The 24759-nt window shown below is 40.9% G+C and overlaps 1 protein-coding gene across 9 annotated transcripts in view; it reads left to right on the top strand.

The window, feature by feature from the left end:
* Positions 1 to 24759, top strand: part of pard3ab (par-3 family cell polarity regulator alpha, b) — a 307758-nt gene that overhangs the window by 241490 nt on the left and 41509 nt on the right. For all 9 annotated transcript variants that reach the window (XM_055014228.1, XM_055014227.1, XM_055014224.1 and 6 more), the window contains one exon: positions 72 to 353. In XM_055014228.1, the coding sequence (XP_054870203.1) occupies positions 72 to 353 (282 nt within the window). The remainder of the gene's footprint in view (positions 1 to 71; positions 354 to 24759) is intronic.

The following is a 24759-nucleotide window of genomic DNA, read 5'->3' as shown; positions in this document are numbered from 1 at the left end:
ACATGACGTAAAAATTTCAGCCAGAAGGTGTAGATTTTCAGTATTAACATCTTCTTCCTCTTCACCGTCAGGATCCAAGCAAAGACCAGGGAGCTGAGGGAGCGTCAGGCCCGGGAACGGGACTACGCTGAGATCCTAGACATAAGCCGAACGCCTGAGAGATCCTCCGAGGAGGATCACCCATACGCCGGCATCAACGCTCTCAACAGCTCGGTGGACAGCGGCCACAGTCGGCCACACAGCCCTCGAGACGACCTCCCCCACATCCATCCGCACCACCAACACCAGCACTCTGATACCCTCTACACCCAAGTCAGCAAGGCCCGCAATGACCGGCCTCCGTCTGCAGACAGGTAGGATTGGATTTAAGCATTTAGAGCATTCTGTTGAGGGGTCATCTAGAATTTACCTCGTTTCTTGTCTTCTCATCTCCCTCGAATAACAAAATTCATTATTTTGTAATACCACTCGATGCACGATCCCCCTCGGAGGCCGTTTTCCTCCAGGCTGAGTGACGAGCTGCCAATCACGGGGCTGCAACCTTTTTACCTCCGATTCAAAAAGCACGACTCGCTCACGGTGTGTCGGCAAAAGGTCTGCCCGGGCCGCACTAACTCTGGGGCAGCATTATTGCAGAGAGACGGCATGCCGGCTATCACACCTGGAAGAGAAAATAATCACAGCAACAGAAGGCAGGCGGTAAATGTCAGCTCGCCGACTGCTAGACACCGTGTGCTGTTCTCAGGGGGATGTGGGATTACTCAGGGGAGGCAGCGAGTGAATGGGAACCTTTGAATATCTGTCTCTCTTTCTGCCTCCCTTGACCTTTCTACCTCTCCTTCTCCGTCTTTTGTTCTCTTGTTGATTCCCTTTTATTGCCACCTTTTCACCGCATTTCCGTCGTCTTTCTAAAAATAATTCACCCGCAGCAGCTCAGAACTTGCGTGTCCTCGATTGACAGCTTTCAATCACTTTGAAAAAATCATCTTTTCCTGGCATGGAGATCCTTTTTCCTCTCCGTGTCTGTTTTGTATTCATATACAGCAGCCAAGTGGCTCTATTAGACTCACCGTTTAACCAAAAGTCCACTGCAGTGAAAGTCAGAATGTTCAAAAACCCTGCCTCTTGTCGGCTGCAGCAATTCTCAGCACTGCAGGTCTGTGCTGAGCCGCTCCCCAATCCTCCTCCGATCAATGAACGGAGAGATTCGTAGCCCCTAAGATGGATTTGGGAAACTTAAGTTGAAGCCAATCGAGGAAAGCCTGCAGTGTAGCAGAGACGGGCAGAGTCGGCTCAGGCGAGCACATTCACAGCTGAATGAATGGGTTTGTCTTAGTGGAGGTTTTCACGCATCCCCAGATGGCCTCAGCAGCCTGTGTCTACTTGAAGAGAGCTGTAGCTCGTATTGATTCATAATTCATTGTGCTGCTGTTGTCACTGCACGTTGTCTTTTCTTTTTTTTTTTTCCAGTCCCTGATCTGGTGCTGTGTTGAAGCACACAGATGCACAGCAGAAGATTATATGCTAGCATTATATGTATGGAGTCATATTTAATTAGGTGATAGAACTCACTCATGATTTTGAATGTAATTACCATCTTTTTAACATTGGTAGCCGTTTCACTTGTTTCCCACATAAACAATTATGTTTCCCTCCCTCTGTCTCGTCTACTGAGATTTTTTTTTTTAACTCTATACCTTTTTAAGTGAACATGTTGAAATGTGGATGTGTGACGGCAGTAACAAGTAGATGAATTAGCACTGAAATTATTTCATATCAGGGTTTTCTTTCTATTGCTTAAGTGATTCATAATCCAAAAATGTAGCATGTTCATTGGTTCATCTTCTCAAATATGAGCATTTGTTGATATTTCTTTTGGTTTGATTACAAATTGGAATTTGGATATATTGGACATAGAAAGCAACTCTCATACATCAGGCTGTTCGAGCCTGTGTTTGTTGGCATGGACCGGTAAAAGAATTTATCAGTTTGAAAGATACGACATACATTAGTCAATAACTTAGAATTTATAGTAGGAAGAGGTCGATCAAGGCATTTTTTACTGATTGGTATTGGTATGAACTGAAGCCAGATCCTTTTGCCTATGTCTGCTGTCACATAGATCTTGTAAAGAGAGAGAAAATTTGGAATAATTGTCTTGGTTATCAGTTTGTGCTAATGTTGCCGTTTTAGTCAATGAACACATAATTTGGGCTGCTAAGGTCCTCTGCTACATATGGGATATAGAAAACCTGTCCTAGTTGATCATGGCTTGTTTTAAACACATGACCTCTGGCCAGAAGACATTAAATGTCACAGGAGTCTTTGTCATGATGCCTGTTGCTAGCTATACTATGCTCTCTCCTTGTCCACACACAACTGCCACAGATCTCTACAGTCTTAAACAGTAACAGGCTGTATCTAATGGTTTAAACAGGTTCTAAAGCTTATGTGCAATACATTTTCTGACATGCTATACAGAAAATATGTTTTTGCTGTCTTTTTGAGCTACTATACCATCTCCACACTCAGAGACAGCTTTACAACAAGGTTCATGACCACCTGTGTAGCAAGAAACAGCTTGGATGATGAAATGAAAATTATTTCTTAATGGATTGCAAGGCTATTCAGCTGTCAACCATATACACCGGGATGATTTTAATGACTTTAATGTATCTGATTGTGCATTATCTAGTAAGATGGAAGCAGATCGGTATTGCTGGTATAATTGAAACCCTAAAATATGCAACCATGTCTGATAAGCTTCAATGGGTCACTGCATTTCATTACACTCCAAGCTTTCACTAACTGCTCCACTGTTCTTTTGAAACATTAATCTTTATTGTAAATCATTTTCTTACAACACAAAGACTGAGCTGAGATAACGATTGGTATTTTCTATTAACGTTAACAACTAGTCTGACTTCAGTTACCCTTTGGCAGACTTGTGGGCTCTGAGAGCACAAAATATGTTTCGATCTTTTTCTGCTTGAATAAAGTCTTTGTCTGTTATCTTCAGTGTTAGTTTTCATACTGTACATCAAGCCCCCTTTTCTAACTATGCTGCCCCAGAAATGGAACACTTGCTCTTTTAAGGAGGCTGTGATTGCAGCAGTGTAAGTGCCACGAACAGAAACATTCTTAAAGATATTGTGTTTCGTTCCCAGATCCCCAAACAGAAGAAAAATATACCTCCTGAGAGAATCAGGAAGCGTGTTTCCTGTTTCCTGTCTGCCCCCTACTGAACAGGAAGTGAATTAAGCCCAGCCGTGGCAGGTGTGGGAGGGGAGGGCATCCCAGCCGATGGTGGGAGTGTTTGTTATTATGGGATTCGAATGGCAGCATGAGCTGATATCAGAGCTTAAGGACTGTGGAGATTTGATCAAAGCAATAACATGTCCATAGAAACTGAAAGTGAAGGAAAATGTTATTTTTCTCCAACCCTAACGTTTTTCTTTTAAAATGGCCGGCATGCCGTGATAAGTTCAAATGTAAACAGGTTTAGATTTCGCCCGAGTCAGCTTCAGTGCCTCGCTGTGCTCAGGATGTCTCTGCGTGTTCGATACAGGTTCAAATCAGGAAATTGTTTTGGTTTGCTGAAGAGAAGCAGATTGATCTCTGTTGTGTTATGCCCATTCCATGCCCCAAATCAAGCATGATGTGGTTTTCTAAATGTCACGGTTGTATATTAGTGTTTTTATAGTCTGTTTGTTGGTGCTGCCATGTTGTGACTGTCACAAGATTTTGACTCAGAAGCAAGCTGAAGGATTCAAAGAAAGAAAGAAGATGACAAAGGAACTTCTCTGTTATCATGTAAATGGACTAGGGTACTACAGTAAGTTTATAAGAGACACAAGAATGTCCAAAACATGATTCTCTGTATCACAGCTGATCTTCATTTGGTTGTTTTGACTGTCAGTTTGCAGATTGTAGAAAAACACAGTGAATAATAGATCAAAAAGTAGATAAATATTACAATTTTAGAATTAAATATGATGTTAGAAGGTAAAAACAAGGAGAAATTCTTCCTTTCTTGTTGCCACTGACCATGCTGGTGATGATGATTCTCATCATTATATAGTATATTATATAATGATTATACTATAGTCATCCTAATCTCTGATATGTATTTTGTGCTGTCTTACGCAAAACTCTGAACAACAGGACCAAAACTTTTCGTCAACATTCAAATGAGAATACCAGAATGACACTGGCCCTGCAGCCTCTCAGTTCCTCCTGGGGCTGTAAAACGTACAATTGCCTTTCTTAGCACCGCCGTGTTTGGCAGTCAAAGGGGAAACCCAAAAAAGAAAAAAGAAAAGAAGAAGAAGCCAATGTGCAGCTGCATAAATATCCAGTGGAGTTCATTTTTAATTGCCTCTTTTTCCTTCAAACATAGCGCTGTCAGAAATTTCAATTTAACTGCGGTGGTTTAAAAACAAAAACAACTAAAGAAGCTGGAAGGATCTTCATAAGCCTTTGGGAACCGTCTGCCATTTCCTCTGCCGTGAGGAGCATGACCACGAGGCCCGTCGGCTCAACCAGTCTGCTGCAGCCAGCCTGAAACAACATTCCAGTCTCCTCCGTAACATTTGCTTTCAGGATTAGACGCGTTTCTCAGATGTCTCAAATTTATGTTCCGAGCTGCATATTTTAACAACACGGTAAATTGGAAGTGTGTGTTTTTTTCCAGATGATGTTTCAGTTACGCTGTGGTTTATCGCGTAGGTGGCACGTTGTAGTATCAGGTTTGGAACGTTCTCTTTTTTAAGTGTTTCTTTTTTGGCTCTCCACCAAATTGCATAACCTCACAACGGGGACACTGCTTATCTTTCTCTCTCCGCTCTCAACCTGCCAAGCTAAATATTGTCCGAAGCTTAGTGTTTGTATCTCCCTCCAGTGTTTTCTCACGATTACAGCTTTTTTAAAAAATTAGCCCTCATTGTGGCCTCGGTATGTATAATTGGCATCTGGTAGCATTTGTACCCTAAGAACTGTAAATTATGAAGTAACAGGAGAAAGTACCCATTGAATGTGTTAGCAGCCCAGCAGCCATGTGTGTTCCTTTTGTGTTTACTGCTGTTAATTGGATGAATTCACTTAAAAAATACAAACATATTGTAGTCAGCGTGTTATTGAATGGCTTTATTAGCCCTCTACATTCGCTGTATCACACTCCATCCCGCTTGTGTGAGCCTAAGAGCCAAGTGAATTAGCCACCATTGTTTTATTCCCCCTCCCGACTACGAGGCAGCAGTGGATGCTGGGAAGGCTCTGAGGGATTCAGTGTGATTTGATTCTCCGCATTTCCCGAGGAGGCAGCGTTCTTATTGAATCGGCTCCATTACGTTTCATCTCCACCGGGGGAATAAGGGGCCTCGGAGGGAGCGAACGCGGTCGTGTTGTATCACAAACACACCAGAAACGGCAATGCAGACAAACACACGAGGCAGCCCTGGAGCGTTTCACAGGCTGATATAATAGTGTGCGAGTTGCGTGACTGTGTGCACGCTACTGGCTTCATGTATGCTGTGTGCACCTGCGCCGCCGTCTCTCACTGTGTTTAGATGCAGGAGGCCTGGCTTTGTCTGCTGGTGTTGTTCGTGTGCACGTGTGTGCGTTTGCTGGAAAAATTTAGAAGAGTGAAGGTGACAAGTCAAAGGTGTGTGTGAGTCACGGATAGAGAACAGTGGCAGGTTTTGCAGCGGCACGCGGTGAATACAAAGCTGCTGCCTCGTCGGAGACTCTGCATGGATTTCTGTTGATGGGGAAGTGAAACCGAGACGAGATTATGCAGCGAGGTGGTCCTATTTATTCCTCCAGCTCCAGAAAACACAAATAATTTGGTGAAAAAAATGCTAGACCTTGATGCAGAACCTCCCAAGACTGGGCCTCAAGATCGAGATTGAGTAGCTAAGGGGTCGGTGGCGACCAAAATTGAGCTAAAAGGAAAATATGAATTAGGTTTACCATCATTTGATGACAAAAAACACAACTCAAGATTAATGGCAGTTGTTCTGACTCTGCTAGTTGTGTAAATAGACAACTGTGTGCCAACATTTTTATCTATTTGACTCTTTTATTTGGTTTATTTAGCAAAGATTCTGCAAAATATTTAACATATCTGTAAATGAGGGGGTTAGAACAAAGTGATCTAACTCACAAACAACCCAAACTGAGTTTTAAAAAATTCTGAAATATTGTATGGTCCAGATTTTAGTGGCAAAGTGGTCTAACCCACAACACGCATATAGCGTTACAGTGGTGCTTTGAATGTTAGACCATTCTTGAAAAAGACAAAACTTTGAACCCTTGATTTATTTATTTTGTAAAGTTTACTTTTTTATTTCATAGGTAGTTGCAACAGTACTCACAGACTTTTGAAAGACAAACACGGCCATAGTCTATTCATTAAGACGCCATACGACAAGTTTGAAGCTTTTTCTCCATTTTCTGAGTGACCAAAGTGACAAATCCAGCTCTGTCTATTATATGATTGGTTGACTGAAAAGGAGCAATAGTAAATCAATAAAATAAATGGGAAAGATGTGTAAATTTGAAACATTTTTGTGATGAGTTACAAACATTATAATCTGTCAGAAAACACACCAGCAAAATTAGGAATGCAGTTTAATTGTACAGAAATTTTATTTTTCAGAAAATATATATTTTTTTATCTTTGGTGGCTAGACAAGTGCTAAAAAAACCAAAGGAATACAGACATCAGAACTATATTTAGATTAGCCTATTTGTGTTCCTGAATGAGTAATACAACACATTAAGTGTTTTTAATTTTTTCTACTGACCCCAGGTGGCCCAAAAAATGATAAATGCTACTTTAAAGCCTTTCTTTTCTTAATTTATGTTTGTGCTGTTGTGATACATATTTAAAACAAATTCACCACAAACTGCCATTTGTTACCTAACCCTTGGTGGAAATGTGACCTAAAGAGTTTGTGCATGATTTCTATTGTCCACCAAAGTAAAAGAAAGACTCGAGTTTGAATCACATCCCAAAGAGCTTAGGTCACTGCTGCACCTAACGGTTAATTTCAACACACCCTCCTTTCATTCAGTGTTGACTAAACTCACGGCTAATCCAACATTCCTGTCTGATCGGCCTCTTGTGAGACTTCTGACGGCAGCCCCAGTCAGCTCCATGTGTACATTCTCACAAATACTCCTCAGTACACCCAGAAAGAGATTTAAAAGTCTTTAAAAGCTTAAACATAATTTTGTTGCATTTCCAGACTTATAACAAAAACAGTAGGTGCCTCTATTTCACACTGAACGATGGCACCGAAAGAAGAAAAAAGCTTTTCTTTCTCATTATCCCCCATAATCCACTTACCAACACACATCATCCATGTTGTTTATTTCACTCCCGTTTCTGTAATCCTACACATCTGACCTGAAAGCGTTTCTCAATCTGTTTATCTCATCTGTTTTCACAGTAGCGGGTGTCTGTCTTGTTTGACTATTTAACACATTATTATATCATGTTTCTTCTTGTGCAGTGGTTAATTTCCTGTCGGAATGAGCCGACTGTGCTCAGGATGTTGTGAAATCTCATAGAATCTGCTTTCAAATCTTGATTATTTTCAACATTTTCTGCATTTAAACACCATATAAAAGCCAAGCACGGTGCATTAAATCAACTATTCGGCTATAAAAGTGTGGAAAAGTGCTGTCGGCTCTTTTTACTGCCAGACTCACCTGGAGTTGCGAGAACTTGCAGCTGTGACTTTTCCCCTCTTAGCAAACCGTTTAAGATTTGGAAAAAAAATAAATAAGAAATCAAGCTCGGTCACATCTTCCTGCGCCTCAGCTGCTGCACTATCTGGCTCAGGCTGTGCCAGCAGACGCACAGGCAAAATATTGGCTTCCACTGCTGTGCTGAATACAAATGTGTGTTCTCACCACTCGCTGAGCAGAACAGGATGTCTTACTGCAGCTTGGGGAACATCTCCGCTTGAGGGTCATCACGAAATTTTTCACTGTGAATGCCGATCGGAAGCCTGGTGATGAGAACAGGGACAGAATTTTGATCATCTGCCACCGTATTTAGCCTCCAGTTACAGACATCTACATAATACAGACAGTCGAACTTTGGCACCTGAGAAAACTCATCTAGGAGGTAGATGAGGAGATTCAGGAGATTCTAGACTGCAAACATAGTGCTGATTTTGAAGGTAGCAACATACTCATCCAAACTTCATCTAACTAAAGGTTTGAGAGACAGTAGAAGAAGAGAAAGAAGAAATTTACAGTTGTGCCTGTTGTGGAAGTTCAGCGACGTTGAGAGAAGATGAGAAGGCAGACTGGACACTCAGATGACTTAGGCTGCAAGTAATGTTTACTGATATCAGGAGAAGTGACACCAACAGAGCTGCAGTGCATGCAAGCAATGCCAGCATCAGTTCTGAGGATTCTCTCTGATCTTTGGGTATATATTGTAGTCGAGAGGGTTTAGATTTAGACGACAGACCAATATGGAGACAACTCGTCTGCTTAGTCACGTCAGAATAGACAATATCTAACCTTGACCAGAGCAGAGTCCTAACATATCTTCCTCCTACAGCGTCTGCCTGTCGGAAGATAATTTGGGATGACGTCAGCTTACAGCTACAAAGAAAAACCTTAGAAAGAGTATTTGTCCTTCATAGTGCCTGTAGTGACACCACAACCATCTTCCAGCAAATGTGGCAGTACGTTGTGTTTTGCCCTGTAGACTCCATGTGCACATATCAGGCTAAATTCATTCTATTTTGCCTTCAGACCCAGAAAAAAACTTGTACTCGTGTTAAAATAATTAAATATTTTTTGAGCAAAATACAAATTAATATAATTAGGATTTTAATTGTCTGCATCCCAAGCAGTTTCTACAAAATGTTTTTATTTAAAAAAATGGAATTAACATGTGCAGCGTTTTTTCAAGTGGCCACACGTGTTAAAGTAGTCCCTCTTCTTTATCATAAGCATTTTACAAATTACATTTTTAATTCATTTCAATGCTTGTCTCCTCTCTGCTTTGTGTAAACACAACTTGCAGTTCAGCTGAAAAGTCCCTGAATTTTGTCACATGACCATTTATTGCAGCTCAGTCAGTCACAGTTTCACACTTGTGCCAAGGAGCACAAAATTCTTTGTTGCAGAATCTGGTTGAAGCAAATAGTTTATATTTGATGAATTTTTAAAGGACACCTTGTAGAATAAAGTTGTTTTAATTAAATATCATGATAGTTTTCTGGAAAGAACTGTACCTTACATCTTATATGTTCAAGGATTATTGATTGTTGAAGTAGAAAGCCTGACAGTTTGTTCTCTTTTTATAATTTCTTGCTCTGATGGTTTATTTTTTAATTTGACATGTAGAATAAAGTGTTTTGTTTTGTTTTTTTAAATATGATGATTTCAAGCTTGAATTTCGTTGATTTTGCTGATTGAACCAAACATCACGTGATTTGTTTACAGAGCCTTGGAAAGTGCAAAATCTAATTTTTGTTGCTCTGAGAAATGGTCCAATTTTCCAGATTTTTTTAAAAAAAGGTGGCAGGGTTGGGAGCTTTAAGAGTTCACCAACCATTTGACATTATGTTAGTTAAATGACGTTGACAAAATGCTTTTAAATGATGCATGTAGAATAAAGTGATCTAGTTAATTTACCCACAGAATGGCACATCACACATGATTAGTTCAGGAACTGTTGGAAAGTGGAAAATTCGTTGATTCTTTTTGTTTTTAAGGTTTCTGGGTCTGATAAATGGTGTAAGTTTGACGATTTTTCAAAGATAAAATTCCTTTCAAACCCACCAGCAGGTGTTTAAACTTTATACTGTCGCAGGGAGAAAACACTAGAAAGCAAAGCAGGATTTGCGTTTTGTGTTGCAAGATCCTTAACAAAGATGCAATTCATGAAACAAACCCAAATCAATTCACATACATTGAACCTAGAGGTTCCTCAGTAGCTCCCACTCTGAACTGCAGCCTTGTCTGTGGCTCCCTGTAGGATGCTAATCACATCTCCATTTATGAATTTAGGCCTGCAAAATGTGGTGCGATCATGAGTTTTGCAGTGACTTACGATGCAGGCAGATGGATCCCTGCTGATATGTGTGAAATGCAGCGATGCCGATATTCATTCATCACCTAAAAGGCTGCAGTCAGCTGCTAGCTGGTGATGTTAAATGTCTGATAAGAAATTCTGATAAAGTTATCTTAATGAGCTGCAATTTGGGGATAGCAAGGACAGGCTTTGTATTTATTTTAACGCTACATACAGTTGCACTCTGAATTTTTCAACCCCCATTGCAAATCAGGTTTATTGGCAAAATGTACAAACTTTCAGCTGCTTTTGATAAACAACTCAAACAAGAACAATTTAAACAGCTCAACACAACCAGTATCCCAAGTGGCTTCTCCAGATTCAAGACAAAATTCCACTTTTAATGACTACTGCTATCTCAAAATTATTCAACTCCCTGAGTAGAATACCACATAAAAGCACTTACTTGAAAATCAGAAGTTGTCTCAAGCACACCTGACATCACTAATCAAGGGCTTCATTAGTGGGTTTAGATGTGCTTGAGATAGAACACAAATACCTGGACTGACTTGGGCCTTTGTTCATAGTGACATAGAAATATGGTTAAGTCAAGAGAATTGTCCCAAAAGTTTAGAAAGGAGATCATTCCCTTGCACAAACAAGAAGGAAACAGAAAATAACAAAGGCGCTGAATGTTCCTAGAGATACTGTTGAAGCATACTTTGCAAGTTCAAAGTTAAAGGAACACTGGCTACACTACGTGGACGTGGCAGAACACTAAACGCTGAAGGTCTCCATGCCCTAACTCAAAGACGTACACCAATACTGACCCAAAAGCACAAGAAAAGTTGCTCCGATACACTCAAACCATATAATTCAGCACAGAAGTTCTGGGATTCTGTTCTGTGGAGCACTGAAACAACACTGAATCTTTTTGGGCCTATGGATCAGCAGTATGTCTTTAGAAGGAAGAATATGCTGAAAAGAACACCCTGCCTTCAGGGAAGTGTGGTGGTGGCTCAGTGATGCTCTGGGGCTGCTTTGCATCTTCTGGCGCTGGAAATCTGCAGCGTTCGGAAGACAAGGTGGATTCAGTCCAGTATCAGCAAATCCTAGGAGATAATGTCATGCCGTCTGTGAGAAAGCTGAAGCTTGGGTGTCGTTGGACTTTCCAACTGGACAATGATCCCAAGTGTACCTCAAAGTCCTCAAAGGCTTGGCTTCAAAAAAGTCCTGGAAGATACTAGAGTGGCCATGACAATCGCCTGACTCAAATCCCATCGAAAATCTTTGGTGGGAGTTGAAAAAGGCGGTTGCAGCACGTAAACCCAAGAATATTAGAGACCTGGAGGCTATTGGCCATGAGGAATGGACTAAGATCCCTCAGGAATGCTGTCAGAACCTGGCATCTGGCTATGCGTCACGTTTACAGCAGGTCATACTAGCAAAAGGTGCTCTACTAAGTACTAGAGATGCTTATTAAGAAGGGCTTGAATAATTTTGAGTGCAACTGTATATTCGTCATCAAAGTTCAATCCACACACAAACTCAAAAAGTGTGTTCTTAAGCATGTACCTCCAATTTCAAGCCCAGTTGTTTGTTTTTTAAATTAAGACAGTTTTACATTATACTGTAGGAAACCTGAGGGCTTATGTGTGACAATCCACTTAAACTATGTAAATGCTTTAATTTTCCATATTTTTGGCTGCTGCCGTGTCATATATTTTGACACACACATAGTCTCTCATAAGATGTCTTGTGTAATTACACTTTCCGTAGTCACGTTGTCCAAATATGTCACTCTATTCATACATCAATACTCCAAAATGGCTGCCGACGAGGTTCCAACTTTTCCACATGTTCAGTTTTCTGTCTTTCCAACGTAAAACAGCGAAGCGTGAATTAAAACGAACAAGGTGGGTTATATCACCGCCGCTCACAGCTGCTGTTTTGCCAGCCAGACATCCATTTAGAATAATTTAAAGTTGCTTACACCATCCTTTAACTGCGTGTCATATACAAATGATTATGTATGGGAGTGGAGCGTGAGATAGGTTGTGTTAAAGTTAGGGTCTGTCTGCCACCATCTGCCCCGACGTGGAGGAACCGGTTATGTTGTATATGAGGAAAGACAAGCCGGTCCTCTTACTCTACTAATCCCTGGATCAAGGCCAAGAGCTACAGAGGAGAGATGTGTTCCACCCCGGGGAATGCTTTATGGATGTGGGAGAGCACGGCTCGGTGGGTTTTTAGGGGTCGTTTGGGCGTTTCTGGGTTGGAACGAGAGCAGGCGGGTAAAGACTTTATTTCCACGGTGCTGTATATCTGTTGTGGAAACACAGAATCATCATTCGGCTTTTTAAAAAAAAGTCAGAGATGGCTTCTCCAGTTATGTTTTATCAAGCGAGGATTTAGGTAACTGTTGACTTACAGTTTCTTGAAAACCCAACCAAACTTCTCGTTGGTTTTAAATCAAGCAGCTGAAACCAAAGTCGGTGTTTGGAGTGTTGTTTTCCCCAAAATCTCAGGCCCAATAAATCAAAGTTATTATGTACAGTTTGCTCCTAACTGTGCACATGCAAGTGGTTTGAACTGTCAGTGCTCACCGTTTCCTGGTGTAGACGACTGGAAAATATTAATTTAAACCTTGTGTGAAAAAAGTTGCTTCACAAGTCCTAATGATTTCATACTTTTGTGATGAAGAAAAAGTTAAATAAACCCCCAAATAAATACAAGGATGAATTCATTCTCAACAGTAAACATGAGATATTTAGTCAGACAAGCAACGTCAGTCAAACAAGTCTGGGCAAATATTTTCACAGCGTATAAATGAATTTATTCACTTTTTCTTTCTTTTTTTTTATTTTTTATGACACTCTTCCCTCTTTTTCTGAGAGCGCCAGTCTGTGAAGCATGTTATTGGTGTCTTTGCATTGTTCAGACGGATTAGTTCCCATATTTGTACAGCGAACACTGTATAAAAGCTTAAGACCTGAAGCATTTCAAAGCAATACAAATGAGTTTCGTTGTCATCAATCTGGGTCACTCGACGCAGTCAGACCCTGATGTTTTCTGCTGATTCTTTAAATACCTTCTGTTAAAAAGCAAATATTGGTATTTCTAAGTCCAGCCGGATGCTGCTAATACACTCCTGAATTCAAGCCAGGCCCAAATTAAATAACAGCTGGAGAAAAATAACATAACTCTCCCTTAAGTGCAGCGGTGATTGATACGGTGACGAGGATTACGTGTCGTATTTATGTAATGGCTGTTGAAGCCCGAGACTCCAAACATTTTAACAGCAGGCGACCTGCTGTGATCGCACTAAATATTGCCACCCACTGAGGCCTAATCAGAAGCCGAATTAGGCGTTTGATCTGAGCCGCATGAATATGTACAGTAATCCAAGATTACACTGTTGTCAAAATAATTAGTGCAGTGAGGTTCGGAATTTGTAGCACAGTTGAAGGGAAATATCCGCAGTTTTACTGGGATTTTCGTGGTTTTACTGGTGTTTAATTTGCTAACTTTTAACTTCTCTGTCTCCATCTTTACTGCTTTACCTCGTAACACATTTTCCTGCTCTGGATCTTCGTTTGGGAGAAGGTAGACATTAAATTCTGTCTCTGAGTTGTTGTATTTATAGTGTAGTTGCTGTTTTTTATTAAAGTCAGTGACCCTCAGAGTTCAACTGGGCCTCACATAATGCATTAAATCCAGCCAGGCAGTCATTTATAGTAATGTAAAGTTGCCTACACCGTGCTTTAACTACATGTCATGTATAAATGATCATGTGTATATAGTAGATACTATAATGATGTTTTTGCCTAAAGGTGTGTTATGACAGGTCATTCACACAAGTTGCATGAAAAAATGGTAAACATGACTAATACATGTGAACACGAATTCAGGCTCAAGAACTTGACTCTGCAATGGTTCATTTTTCATTAAATAAATTAAAATTTAACAAAGTCACTATGCTTTTTTTTGCCATCAAATCCATAATATCTGAATTTCAGATGCATTTTTTTTTCTCATTTTCGTCTCTGTAACTGTATCTGAATCCTCTCCATTGGTGAGTAATGTTGCTGCAGACACAGAGGGGGAAGCCCAGTGGGACTCTGGAGGGTATTAGGCTGAACAACAGAAAGCAACGAGTGATTAGTGTGGAAAGTGTAGCGCACACACCAGCAGTGGGAGATTAGAGGAGAAGAACAGGTCAGCAGCCTCCAAATGATGGCAGCAGGAATGTGCTGTTAGTATGAGTTTAAAGTTTCTGGAGTCGTAAATCTGCGCTGCTGTGTGTGAGTTTTGTGTGTGTTTGTGTGTGTGGTTGGGGACAGCGTGAGGAACATCTCCACCTAGTATTGACCATGTCTGATGGTGTGATGATGTCATTCTCTCCTATTTGGAGCCAGACTGACTGTCTTGTGTTGAAAACTGTCAAAAGCCAAAGAGCTGAAATGAATAATGCAAACTGGGATTTGTTTTTAATTTTATTTAATTTAATTTTTTTTATTTTTGTATTAAAGTTGTGACTCCTGCAAATCTTCTCAACTCTAAAACTAAGCCCATCTTTTCTTTTGTTAACATTTATTCAGCAATTGTCTGGTAACATCAATGTACACTTAAAGGCAAATTGAGGAAAATGGTGCATATCAATGAAAACAAAGTCTAATTATGAAAACATCCCAGAATCCATAGAATTCATACTGGTTTTTAACAAAGACATTGTGAACAGAAACTTGAAGTTGCTTTCAAATGTCTGGGCTGTAGTGTATGTTTTGAGACAGTTTAAAAAGTATAACTCCAGTTCCGATGATGAGGAAGGAGAAGAGTGTTTTTTATTTCCCCACCTAGTTTCTTGAAATCCAGACCAAACATTCCCACTGACAACTTTTCAGGTCGACTCACCGCCACAAAAGACCTGAAAGCAGCGCAGCCATTAGCGTCATAAAATCCACTTAAGGTATTTGATATTCATCAGATCAAAGAATTTGAGAACACTTCCTGATAGCACTCCAAAAGAGCTTAGCCACAGCTGGACTGACTCTGACAGTATGTCGTACATTAGCGGTGCGCCGCTCACATGACGTATTTCTGCTTTATCTCCCGCTGAGAATGGGATTCGGTCTGTCGCAGTGGGAGGAAGCTGGGGGTGTAAATGGGGGAACTCTTGGCCATTTGGGAGCAGCATGGGGGGCTAAGAGCTCGGTCTGACCCTAAAAGGCTGTTGACCCACATTTAGTGTCATGGATGGCACTTTGCATCGCTTGGCTGTCCGACAGGAATCCCCCTGTGGTGTGTGTGTGTGTGTGTGTGTGTGTGTGTGTGTGTGTGTGTGTGTGTGTGTGTGTGTGTGTGTGTGTGTGTGTGTGTGTGTGTGTGTGTGTGTGTGTGTGTGTGTGTGTGTGTGTGTGTGTGTGTGTGTGTGTGTGTGTTGGCATCTATTATAAATACACTGTGCAGTAATGTCTGTTCACGTTTACTGTAGTTTTATTTGAGTTTTTTAGTATTTCTAAAGTGTTTCTGGAATGTGCCGCACTGTTTGATTTGGTGCAAAATCATCGGCAAAAAGTTGAAAAGAGAATAATTCTCTGTTGGAAGTTTATGTAATTGTAGACAAATAGACCTACTCTGACTCTGAGCATTAATTCATCCTAAATCAGACCATGCTGAGAAGTGCTTGACAGAGGAAAAGGGGGATTATATATAATATAATAAGCTTTTTTGATGTAAGACTTTAAAACCCCCATCTCCAAATAATGGCACATAAACACGAGCGGAGAGGTCTGGTACAGATAAAAGGAGGACAGATCGAGAGTGTTTGACGATGACAGGTAGGATAAAGTATGGAGTAGGTCAGTTATCTGTAAGTGTGTGTGAGTCTCTTTGCTTGGAGAGACTCGGCAGATGAAATGTGGCTTCACCAGGAAAGCTGTGATTTTCCTTCAGGTTAAAATCGCAGCACGATGGCCTCCAAGCACCTGCTGGTTTCTATTAGCACCACCTGGTTCCGGTTAAAGCTTCTGTTCTTCTAAACCGTGAGTGGCTTTTGTCAATCAGTCAGTCTTCTAACTCACTAAACCCACCATAGTGATAGATATATACCCAACCCTCATCAGCTCCAGGACGGATTTAACATTTTCCTTTTTGCGTTTCCTCTTTCAAAATGGCCCCTGACAGTGAAATGTTCCCGCCTTGCAACCTAGTGACCTTATTCGAGCTATCAAACATGCAGGGAGATGTACAACAGCATTCCAGCAGAGTGTAAGCAGGGACTTTGGTTGTAAAGGAAGAGGTGGGCAAGAGGAGTTGACTGACGATGCATATGAAGCAGTTGAGTCATTAGGGATGTAGTGGAGGAGTTTGCCGGGAGTTACAGCATGTTGCAGCATCCTCTCAGAAATATTCACGCTCCTGTTCCTCGGCTCCGCTGCCCTGCTCACCCTCCTCATCCCGTATTCCGCTGCTTACTCCACAACAGCGTATGACATCCAGCATTAATGTATTTATGCTCTCCGTCTTCCTGCTCTCCCCCTTCAGCTGTCAAACGCAGTCTTTCTTGTGGCGCTTTTCTTCTTTTCGTACGAAACACCCGCAGCAGCAAAAGGGGGTGAAAAGGTGAAGAGAGAGCGTCGATGCCGCGACGTCACGATCTTTTCGGTTTTGTCGTTTGTTGTTCAACCCTCTGAAGCGCCATTATTTGCATCACACAAGACTCCGGAGTCTCCTTTAACTCACCGCCGCGCCGCATCACTTCTCAACCTACCCATTATTAGATCAGTCTGCAGGAAAGACAGGGGAAATGAGAAAACACACAATCGCAGCACATGACAGACCGCAGGGCAGCAGAGGAAACTTTTTCATCACACCGTCGGGAACGCCGTGTCCGCTTTGAAATAAAGATATTTACGATTGTCCTCCCTTTGGAAAAAGCCACTGGATTTTCATTAGCTGTGTTCCACATCTGTCTGCTGCAGCTCATTAGCAGAAAACATCGCTTCCATCATCTGTACATTTTTCCCAGCACATCCACATTTTGTTATTTTTTTATTTCCCCAACATGGCATGTTCTTATAGCACATAAAAATTACATCAGGGCCCTCATCTTTAAATAGCCTATGACATTTATTGATGGCTTGAAGTGTGCATTCTCTGCGAGGTTTCGGCCCGGGGCCCATTAAAGCAGTTGAATCTTCTTTGGATTTTGTCTTTGAAGTGTTGGGAGAATCGCTGCGCCGTCCAGGCTCTGGTTAATCATTAGTGATAGCGAAGCGCTTCGAGTGAAAACCGCTGCTTTTATGGCAGCAGCAGGCGCAGTATGAGTTGTCTGTTAGGAAGCTCATGGATAAAACATCTCTGGTGCGCAAGAGAAAGAGATTTTGATGCAGCAGGCAAACTTTGCAGTATCTCTGTAATGTGTGTGTGCTCTTTGCTCCCCTGGGGTATTAAACATAGCACTGATGATAAGGAATCCTCTTTTGTGTGATGATGTGTGATGTTGCAGCCATTAGCGCTCTGTGTCCTGTTTCTTCCTCTCATAATGTTGCTGTGGATGCGAACTTGTACAAAGGGGTTTTGGCCCGTGTTCATTTTCCGATTGCTTAGATACGACGCCCGCCCGAAGGCTTTTTCCCTCATGTGATGCACAGCTACTGAGCGAAAGCAGCAGAGCAACAGAGCTCTGTCCTTGTTGCCTGGAATCACCCGCCATGTGAACGGCTGGATTGTTGTGGTTAGCCTCGGGGATGGCAGCTTTAATGCTTTGATGATTGCTCGGCCACAACAATTGAAAACTGTAAATCGTGGAGCCTCGGTCGTCATTCCACCAGCAGCACGTCGTTTTCATCAAATGCTGCACCGTGTCCATGACATGGGCTCTGCATGGATGTGCTGCTGCCTGCATGTAGACACAGTATACAACAGGATGAACAGGCCTTTGAGAGATCGCTTCTGCTGTCAGAATGTTGGCATCTTAGCTCGGTGATCCATCCGGCAGCAGACTTTATACATCCATCAGCCACAACATTAAGTCCACTTGCCTGTTATTGTGTGTTTCCATTGCAGCAATGACATGGGACCTCTAGGGGTGTCCTGTGGAGTCTGGAAGCAGGATGTTGGCAGTGGATCTTGTTCCGGTGCATCCCACGAATGGGATAGGTTTGAGATCTGCGGAGTTTGGAGGCCAGATGTGTTCCTACAGGAGGACACGGGTGCTGTTCAGGAGTGTTGTTGCCATAGGGGTGTGTGCTTGGTATGCAATAGGGTTTAGGAGGGTGATATGTGTCCTAGAATGGACAGTAATCCTAGTAGCTTCACTAAGAAGGTTCTTGAAGATGTTTCACCTCTCATCCAAGAGGCTTCCTCAGTGAATGAGAGGTGAAACGTCTTCAGGAGCCTAAAAGAGAAGTCCAGTCGCTTTCTGCACTGAAGCTCAAAGTGTATGTGCCAAAGTAAATCCACATGACTCCCAAGAATCCACAATCTCCCAGCTAAACAGTGGATTTTATAGAAATGATCAATGAACCTAAGCTTTTAGGGGTTCTGATGTTATGTCTGATCGATATATATGATTTTCAGAGCTGCTAAATGCTGAAAACCAAAAGTTGTCTGTATGTAAACGATTAAAATCTGCACAACTTAAGTGTATATTTTGTCTAGACGCTACTCATTAATTTTTTATCGTAATGGATCAGAGGGTTATGCAATATGGCAAATGTAGTTCAAGACGATTACATCAACTGTCCAAGATCCTTCTCTGATTCATGTATTTGTACGTTACCAATTCACCATTTCATTTACAGTGTTTTTGGTAGCTGTATGCTATTTTTATCTTCTTTAATTCCATTTACTAGCCAAAAAACAGACACTTATAGAGACAAAAGATGTTTCCACTCAGTAGCAACAGTTCACTTTTTCCAAATCAGACTTTTTGGACCGTCTGGTCTTCGTAATACTTATGCAGCAAACGTGCCACTTGAATTGCAAAGATAAAAGTAAACCCATTAAGTACTGTTTTATCTAGCAGGGCCCTCCGAGACTCCCACAGCATCAAGATCTAGTGTGCCACTCAATCAAAAACAGACACACCCATCTCATCCATATTTAGATCAAGCGTTATGCATGCATGCAGTAGTTTCTTAATTGAATTTCCACAAAATGTACTTTATCATGAGCCACAACCACCGACCTAATGTTGTGGTGCCACCAAGAGAGTTTTGATTCCTGATTTTTTAGCTCAGCACAGTTGTTTTTAATCACAAGTTTTGTGTGTTGACCAAGCAGCAGTCATGTCTTTTATACATGTGACGTATTTAGGTTATAAAACATCTCTTAAACAGTGACCATTTCAGTAACATTTCCACAATAACATCAAACGCAGATTTTCTATCCCTCTGCAGCTGCATGTCGGATTAATTTCAGCCTCTGCAGCTGATTTGAACGCTCCGGCTTGAGGGATGCGTGAGTAAATGTCACTCTGCAGTTGTGTGCGAGTGTGCGATTGCAGGAAATGGACATCGGGCCTCCCGGGCTCGTCTTCCACCCGGCGTGCTTCCCACAGCGCCGAGGCCTCAGGTTTCCCCACAGAGAGGACAGGAAATAGAGGGAGTTCCTCTGAAGCTGTCAGAAGAGCTCAGCCAGCAGGAGCTTCAGCCTCCATCACTGCGACTGGTTTTTATTTTTAGCGCAGGGGAGGCAGGGATGCTGGGAGGGAGGAGGAGGAGGAGGAAATAGAAAGGGGAGGTGATGAGGTCTGGGGTGGTCAAGAGAGTAACTGACGGAAACCTAGACAAAAGGAAGAGTGGAAACGGTGGCTTTCAGAATGAAATTGAAAAAGAAAACTCCTATTTGGTGTCTATTTCCAACTTTTTGGGGTTTTCTACAATGGGTTTGTTTCTGTTTACCAAAATAAACCAATATTCTGTGATTCATCAGTGTTCAATTTTGTTGAAACCAAAATAAAATGCAGTCAAAATGAGCCATTTTTGTTATAAAGAATGTAAAAATGTGATCCAATCTTCAATATCAGCTATTGGCAACTGAGCCTTTTTGATTTTATTGCTTTAGTTCAAAAAACATTGAATTGTGATTCCTGCTTCAACAGTAAAAGTTTTTTAACTGACGTAACTCATTCTGGAGTTTTGTGCCTCATGACTTTTCCTTGAAAAACTCCAATCAAACATCCAAACAGAATTAAGATGAACACTCTCTTTGCATTTGAACCGTTTTCCCCAAATTTGCTTCTCGTCCTGCGAACCTTTTGAGTTCTGTGATTAATTCGAGTGTCACCAAATGGGGATTCGTGTACAGACGAGATACGGTTGCTCTAATTGTAACTGTATAGCTGCGGAAATAAAGAACACACACTGGGGATGTGCTCAACTGCATTTCGGTGTACGTACAATGAACGCCACAACACACAGCCTTTTTAATTCACTGGGACTGTGTTGAGAATAAGATGACTGGTTGCCAGTGGGATGAATTGCAGATTTCTCCCTCTCTCTCTCTCTGGATTGAATTGGGCCGCTGTTGTTTTGCAGCCCCTCCTTTCCTCTCCGCTTTAATAAGTGTAACTGCATTTGGGATTAAGAGACCCCCTGTTTCAATGACTTCAATGTAATTACCAGCCCCCCACCCCCACCCCCCCCCACCCACACACACACACACACACACACACACACACACACACACACACACACACACACACACACACACACACACACACACTCACACTCACAATCATGTAAGCGCCAAAGTTGTTTTCTTTATTTAATTAAATGCAATGATTTGACTGTGGTAGGAAAAAAAAGAGGGGGAAAAAAACTCATTAAACTAATTAGGATTGCCACAGATGACTCTCCAAGCTCTTTTTAGGCCGCTGTGAAGATTGTGGTAAAGTGTGTTTCTGCGTGTTTGGATCTTTTATTTCAATCCGCCACATTTCAATGGCGATATCGACGATCTATCGGCCTTTTATGGCAGCGCTGAAATGACTTAGCGGCGCTGTGAATGGGGCCAACAGCTGCTGGGCGGAGATTTGCCAAGCGCAATAACTGTCGGAACAAAACGGAATCATTCCTTTTGGCCCTCATTTGCTTATGCAAATCTGCCATTGTGTGGAAGTGTATTAATAGTTCAGCACAGTGACACAAGAGGCTTTTTTTTCATCAAAGTTTGAACTCTGGGCCTCTGTGCTGTTACTCTGTTGTTGCTTTCAGGAAAGTTGCCAGAATGTCATCTTGGACTTGTTTGTAAGTCATACTGCTCATCTCCTGCAGTTTTTCATGGTTGGATGTGAAATTTTGTGAAGACGTTTTCATTAAAACTGGCTTCTGGAATGCACTGTAATGTTCCTCAAACATTATACATGTACAAATATGGATGAACAAAAGTTTCAGTAATTCAACATATATTGTGGGCTGAGAGTTTAGAAGTTCTGCTCTACATTGTAGCCTCGTTAAAGCTGTTTTTCATCTTTCTTTTTTACAACTAACATCACATAAATACTAAAATCTTTTAAAATAACATAGATGTCGACAATACAGAATGAAATATTAATTAAATTAAATCAAATTTATTTTAAAAAGTACATTTAAAAACAGCCTGAGTTGGCCAAAGCCTTGTACATGTTAGACAGGCAGCTAAAAATTCTGTGCAAAAATCAAGACAATATAAAATTTGTACAATCAATTTGTATAGAATAAACAGAATAAAATAGTGTAAAATACTAAAACAGACCCAATAGTATAGCAAATTGTAAGATCAATTTCTTAATATGAGACCACTGAGAGACAAAAGAAATCAAAAACATGAACGTTTTGAGGGTTTTCTTGAAAATATCAATGGAGGAGGAACGTCTGACTAAAAGACAAAAGCTCTAATGTATTTCATTTTGAAAAGAAATTAACCAGGAAATGCACTTAACACATTACTTATAGCACACAATAATGTAGTTTAGTGCATTAAATTTAATATAAACATGATTTATTTGCAAGAAAACTCTGCAGGTGACCTTTAATTTTCTTATAAAATGGGATCAATTGCTTAATTTTCCATGTTGAACAAACTGGTAGCTCCAAAAATAGTTTATTTTATCAACCTGGAGTTTGATTTTAAGACTGAACCAGCTGAAATTAAATCAGATGGTGGTTAGTGGTTGGTATAGGGGTCTGTTTTAGGTTTCTTTCTAATTTTATGTTCTTCATTTGAAGCATATACTTGAAATTGTCATATGATATTCAGCAGACATTACAGCTCACTGTCTAAAATAGCCCTTGGAACTAAATGTGGTATTTTCCAACTCATGATGAGGAAAAAAGTCATATTTATGTTCTTCTAAGGGCACCTTGCTGTGTGTTCTTTATTCAAGTTAGAAATTAAAGTCCAAATGACAATCCAGCTCATATTTTACATGAGTATTTTGGTTTTTTATTCAGGGAACTCAATGGCTAATTGATTTTTATGCCCTAAAACACTTCACCCACACGTGTTTTGAACTTAAACAGATAAACAGAATGCCGAAAATATCCTTTTGAATCCAGTTCCTCATTCGTTCGTCTTTGTTCTCATATAAACAAGAATCCAGTTACGTTATTTGTCTTGTAATGACGCTTGATGACAGTGGAAACTAAAACGCCTGCTCTTTGATGGGTAATTGGGCTCTTAAATCACCTGAAGTCGCGCACACGGAGGAAACATTCTAGATTAAAGGGATCTCAATTAGGCCTCATTACCTGATATTTTCAAGACGTCGGGCTGCCACCTCCCCTCGTTTTGCACGTATCTTATTCCATATTCTGTCCGCTCGAGGAACTCTGACAGGAACCAGACATCTTCCAGAGGCGGCCCTCTGGTCCGACTGACCACCGATGTCGAAGCTGTCGGCTCCAGGGACTCGGGGGTCGGAGGAGGACCACGATGTAGGATAAAAGAGATGGAGGATTGTTTTTTTCTTTATTATTAATATTATTATTCTCAGCAGTCTCCAGAGACACTAGGGGAGGAAGGCGGTGATAGTTTAGTGGAGGAGAAGGAAGCAGCTATGAAGTGTTGACAGCTTTCTTGGTTGGCGGTGAAGGAGGGAAACTTTCTTTTCCAGTCTTTGCTGAAGAACTATGTCATTTTTTTCTTAACATATTTTCCTCTTGTGTGCATTTTTTCATTGGGGGGTTTTCCTTTTTCCAAACACATTTTCTTCAGTCTTGCTAGATAATTAATAAAGTTGAAAAGCACAGTTTCTGCTTTTTATGACTTCTTTTTCATGTAAAATGCTGCATAGTTTTACCTCTTCAGCCCTTTAAATCTCAAAACCTGCCAGCTGGTTTGAAAGATGGGTTTTTTTTCCTTATTTAAATCGCTAAAATTAGATCATTTATCACGACAAGAAACTGTAAAAACAAGAAGTGTCATCAGATTTTACTTTTTCTTTTTGAATTAATTGTATCTTTTTGTTTCATTGGAAAAGAAACTCCCAAGTCTAAGCTTAAAATCATGATATTTCATCAAAATCATTTTGCTTCCTCCAAATAAACTATTTGCATTAACCAGATTGTATAAAAAACTAAAAATTCTGCATTCCTTGGTGCAACTTAACAGCCATTAGTGACACAGCTGGAACCATCAATCACAAAAGGAAAATTCTGAAACTTTTCATCTGAACTAGACTGAACTGCAGGCTGTGTTTGCACCGAACATATAGCAGGCAAGCAATGAATCAAATAAAAAATATGTGTATATGTACGTGGAGTGAACATTTTTACCCAGTATTTATAGCAACTATAGGTATTTGGAAAACTGTTAGACAGATTCATACCATTTTGTTTTTTTCATTTTTTGTGGAATTAAATAAATTCCATTTTTTTTCTTCTTTTTTTTTTAGGATTTGTGGCATTAAAAGTTAATACTGCACAAAAGAGATCTTTAAGTTCCCTCTACTTCTAGTCATGGTTGTGCTGTTTCCATGGAGGTGCTGGATTTCATATTGCAGTGAAAAATGAGCCCACAGTGAGTAAAAATGTGACAGAAGGGGAAAAAAAATACTCGGAGGGTTAAAACTACATCATTTGTTAATGAAAATCACTACATGTTTAAACTACTCACGACCTGCAGACAGATGCAACCTGTGAAGATGTGGCACAACTTCTTTCAGAGGTGGTTTGGGAACTTTCTTGGACTAATCATGCTGCTGTAGGTCATTTTTTCCTTTAGTGTCTTTGTGTAATTTGAAGTAGTGTTAGCGTAGTGGACTGTCCAGAGCCATGTGAGAAATATCGATCCTCGCCAGCGTCTTTTTCTTCCCCTATCTGATAACGGCTTTCCATCACATCCACTCGTAGCCCCGTCCCCCTCCCCTCCCTTATTCCCGTTAGTACAAATAATGACTAATCAATATGCGTTGGAGTCCCCCGTGAACGTCTTTTTAACACTTGATTTATGTCACGACGGCGCACTCACTTTGCTTACAGCCAATCAATTTCACCAATCACACAACGACACCCTTCCCTCCGTCATCTGCAGTTAAAGAAGTTTTTATTAGATTTGATTTTAGTTTGAATTGGACAGCATGGATCCCCGTGACCTCAGTGACTTCCTTTGATTGGTTGAGATTATGAAACGGCTCCCTTGGATCAGCGCCACGTCTGGGACTTGGGTTATGTAGATTCGCATTGACTGAGGATTTCACTTCATCATTCACTGTCTGCGTGCGGCTG

The sequence above is a fragment of the Amphiprion ocellaris genome, chromosome 10, assembly GCF_022539595.1.
Source record: "Amphiprion ocellaris isolate individual 3 ecotype Okinawa chromosome 10, ASM2253959v1, whole genome shotgun sequence".
In the NCBI taxonomy this organism is placed as follows: domain Eukaryota; kingdom Metazoa; phylum Chordata; class Actinopteri; family Pomacentridae; genus Amphiprion; species Amphiprion ocellaris.
The sequence above is the reverse complement of the archived record's forward strand: the minus strand, read 5'-3'. Positions and strand labels throughout refer to the sequence as shown.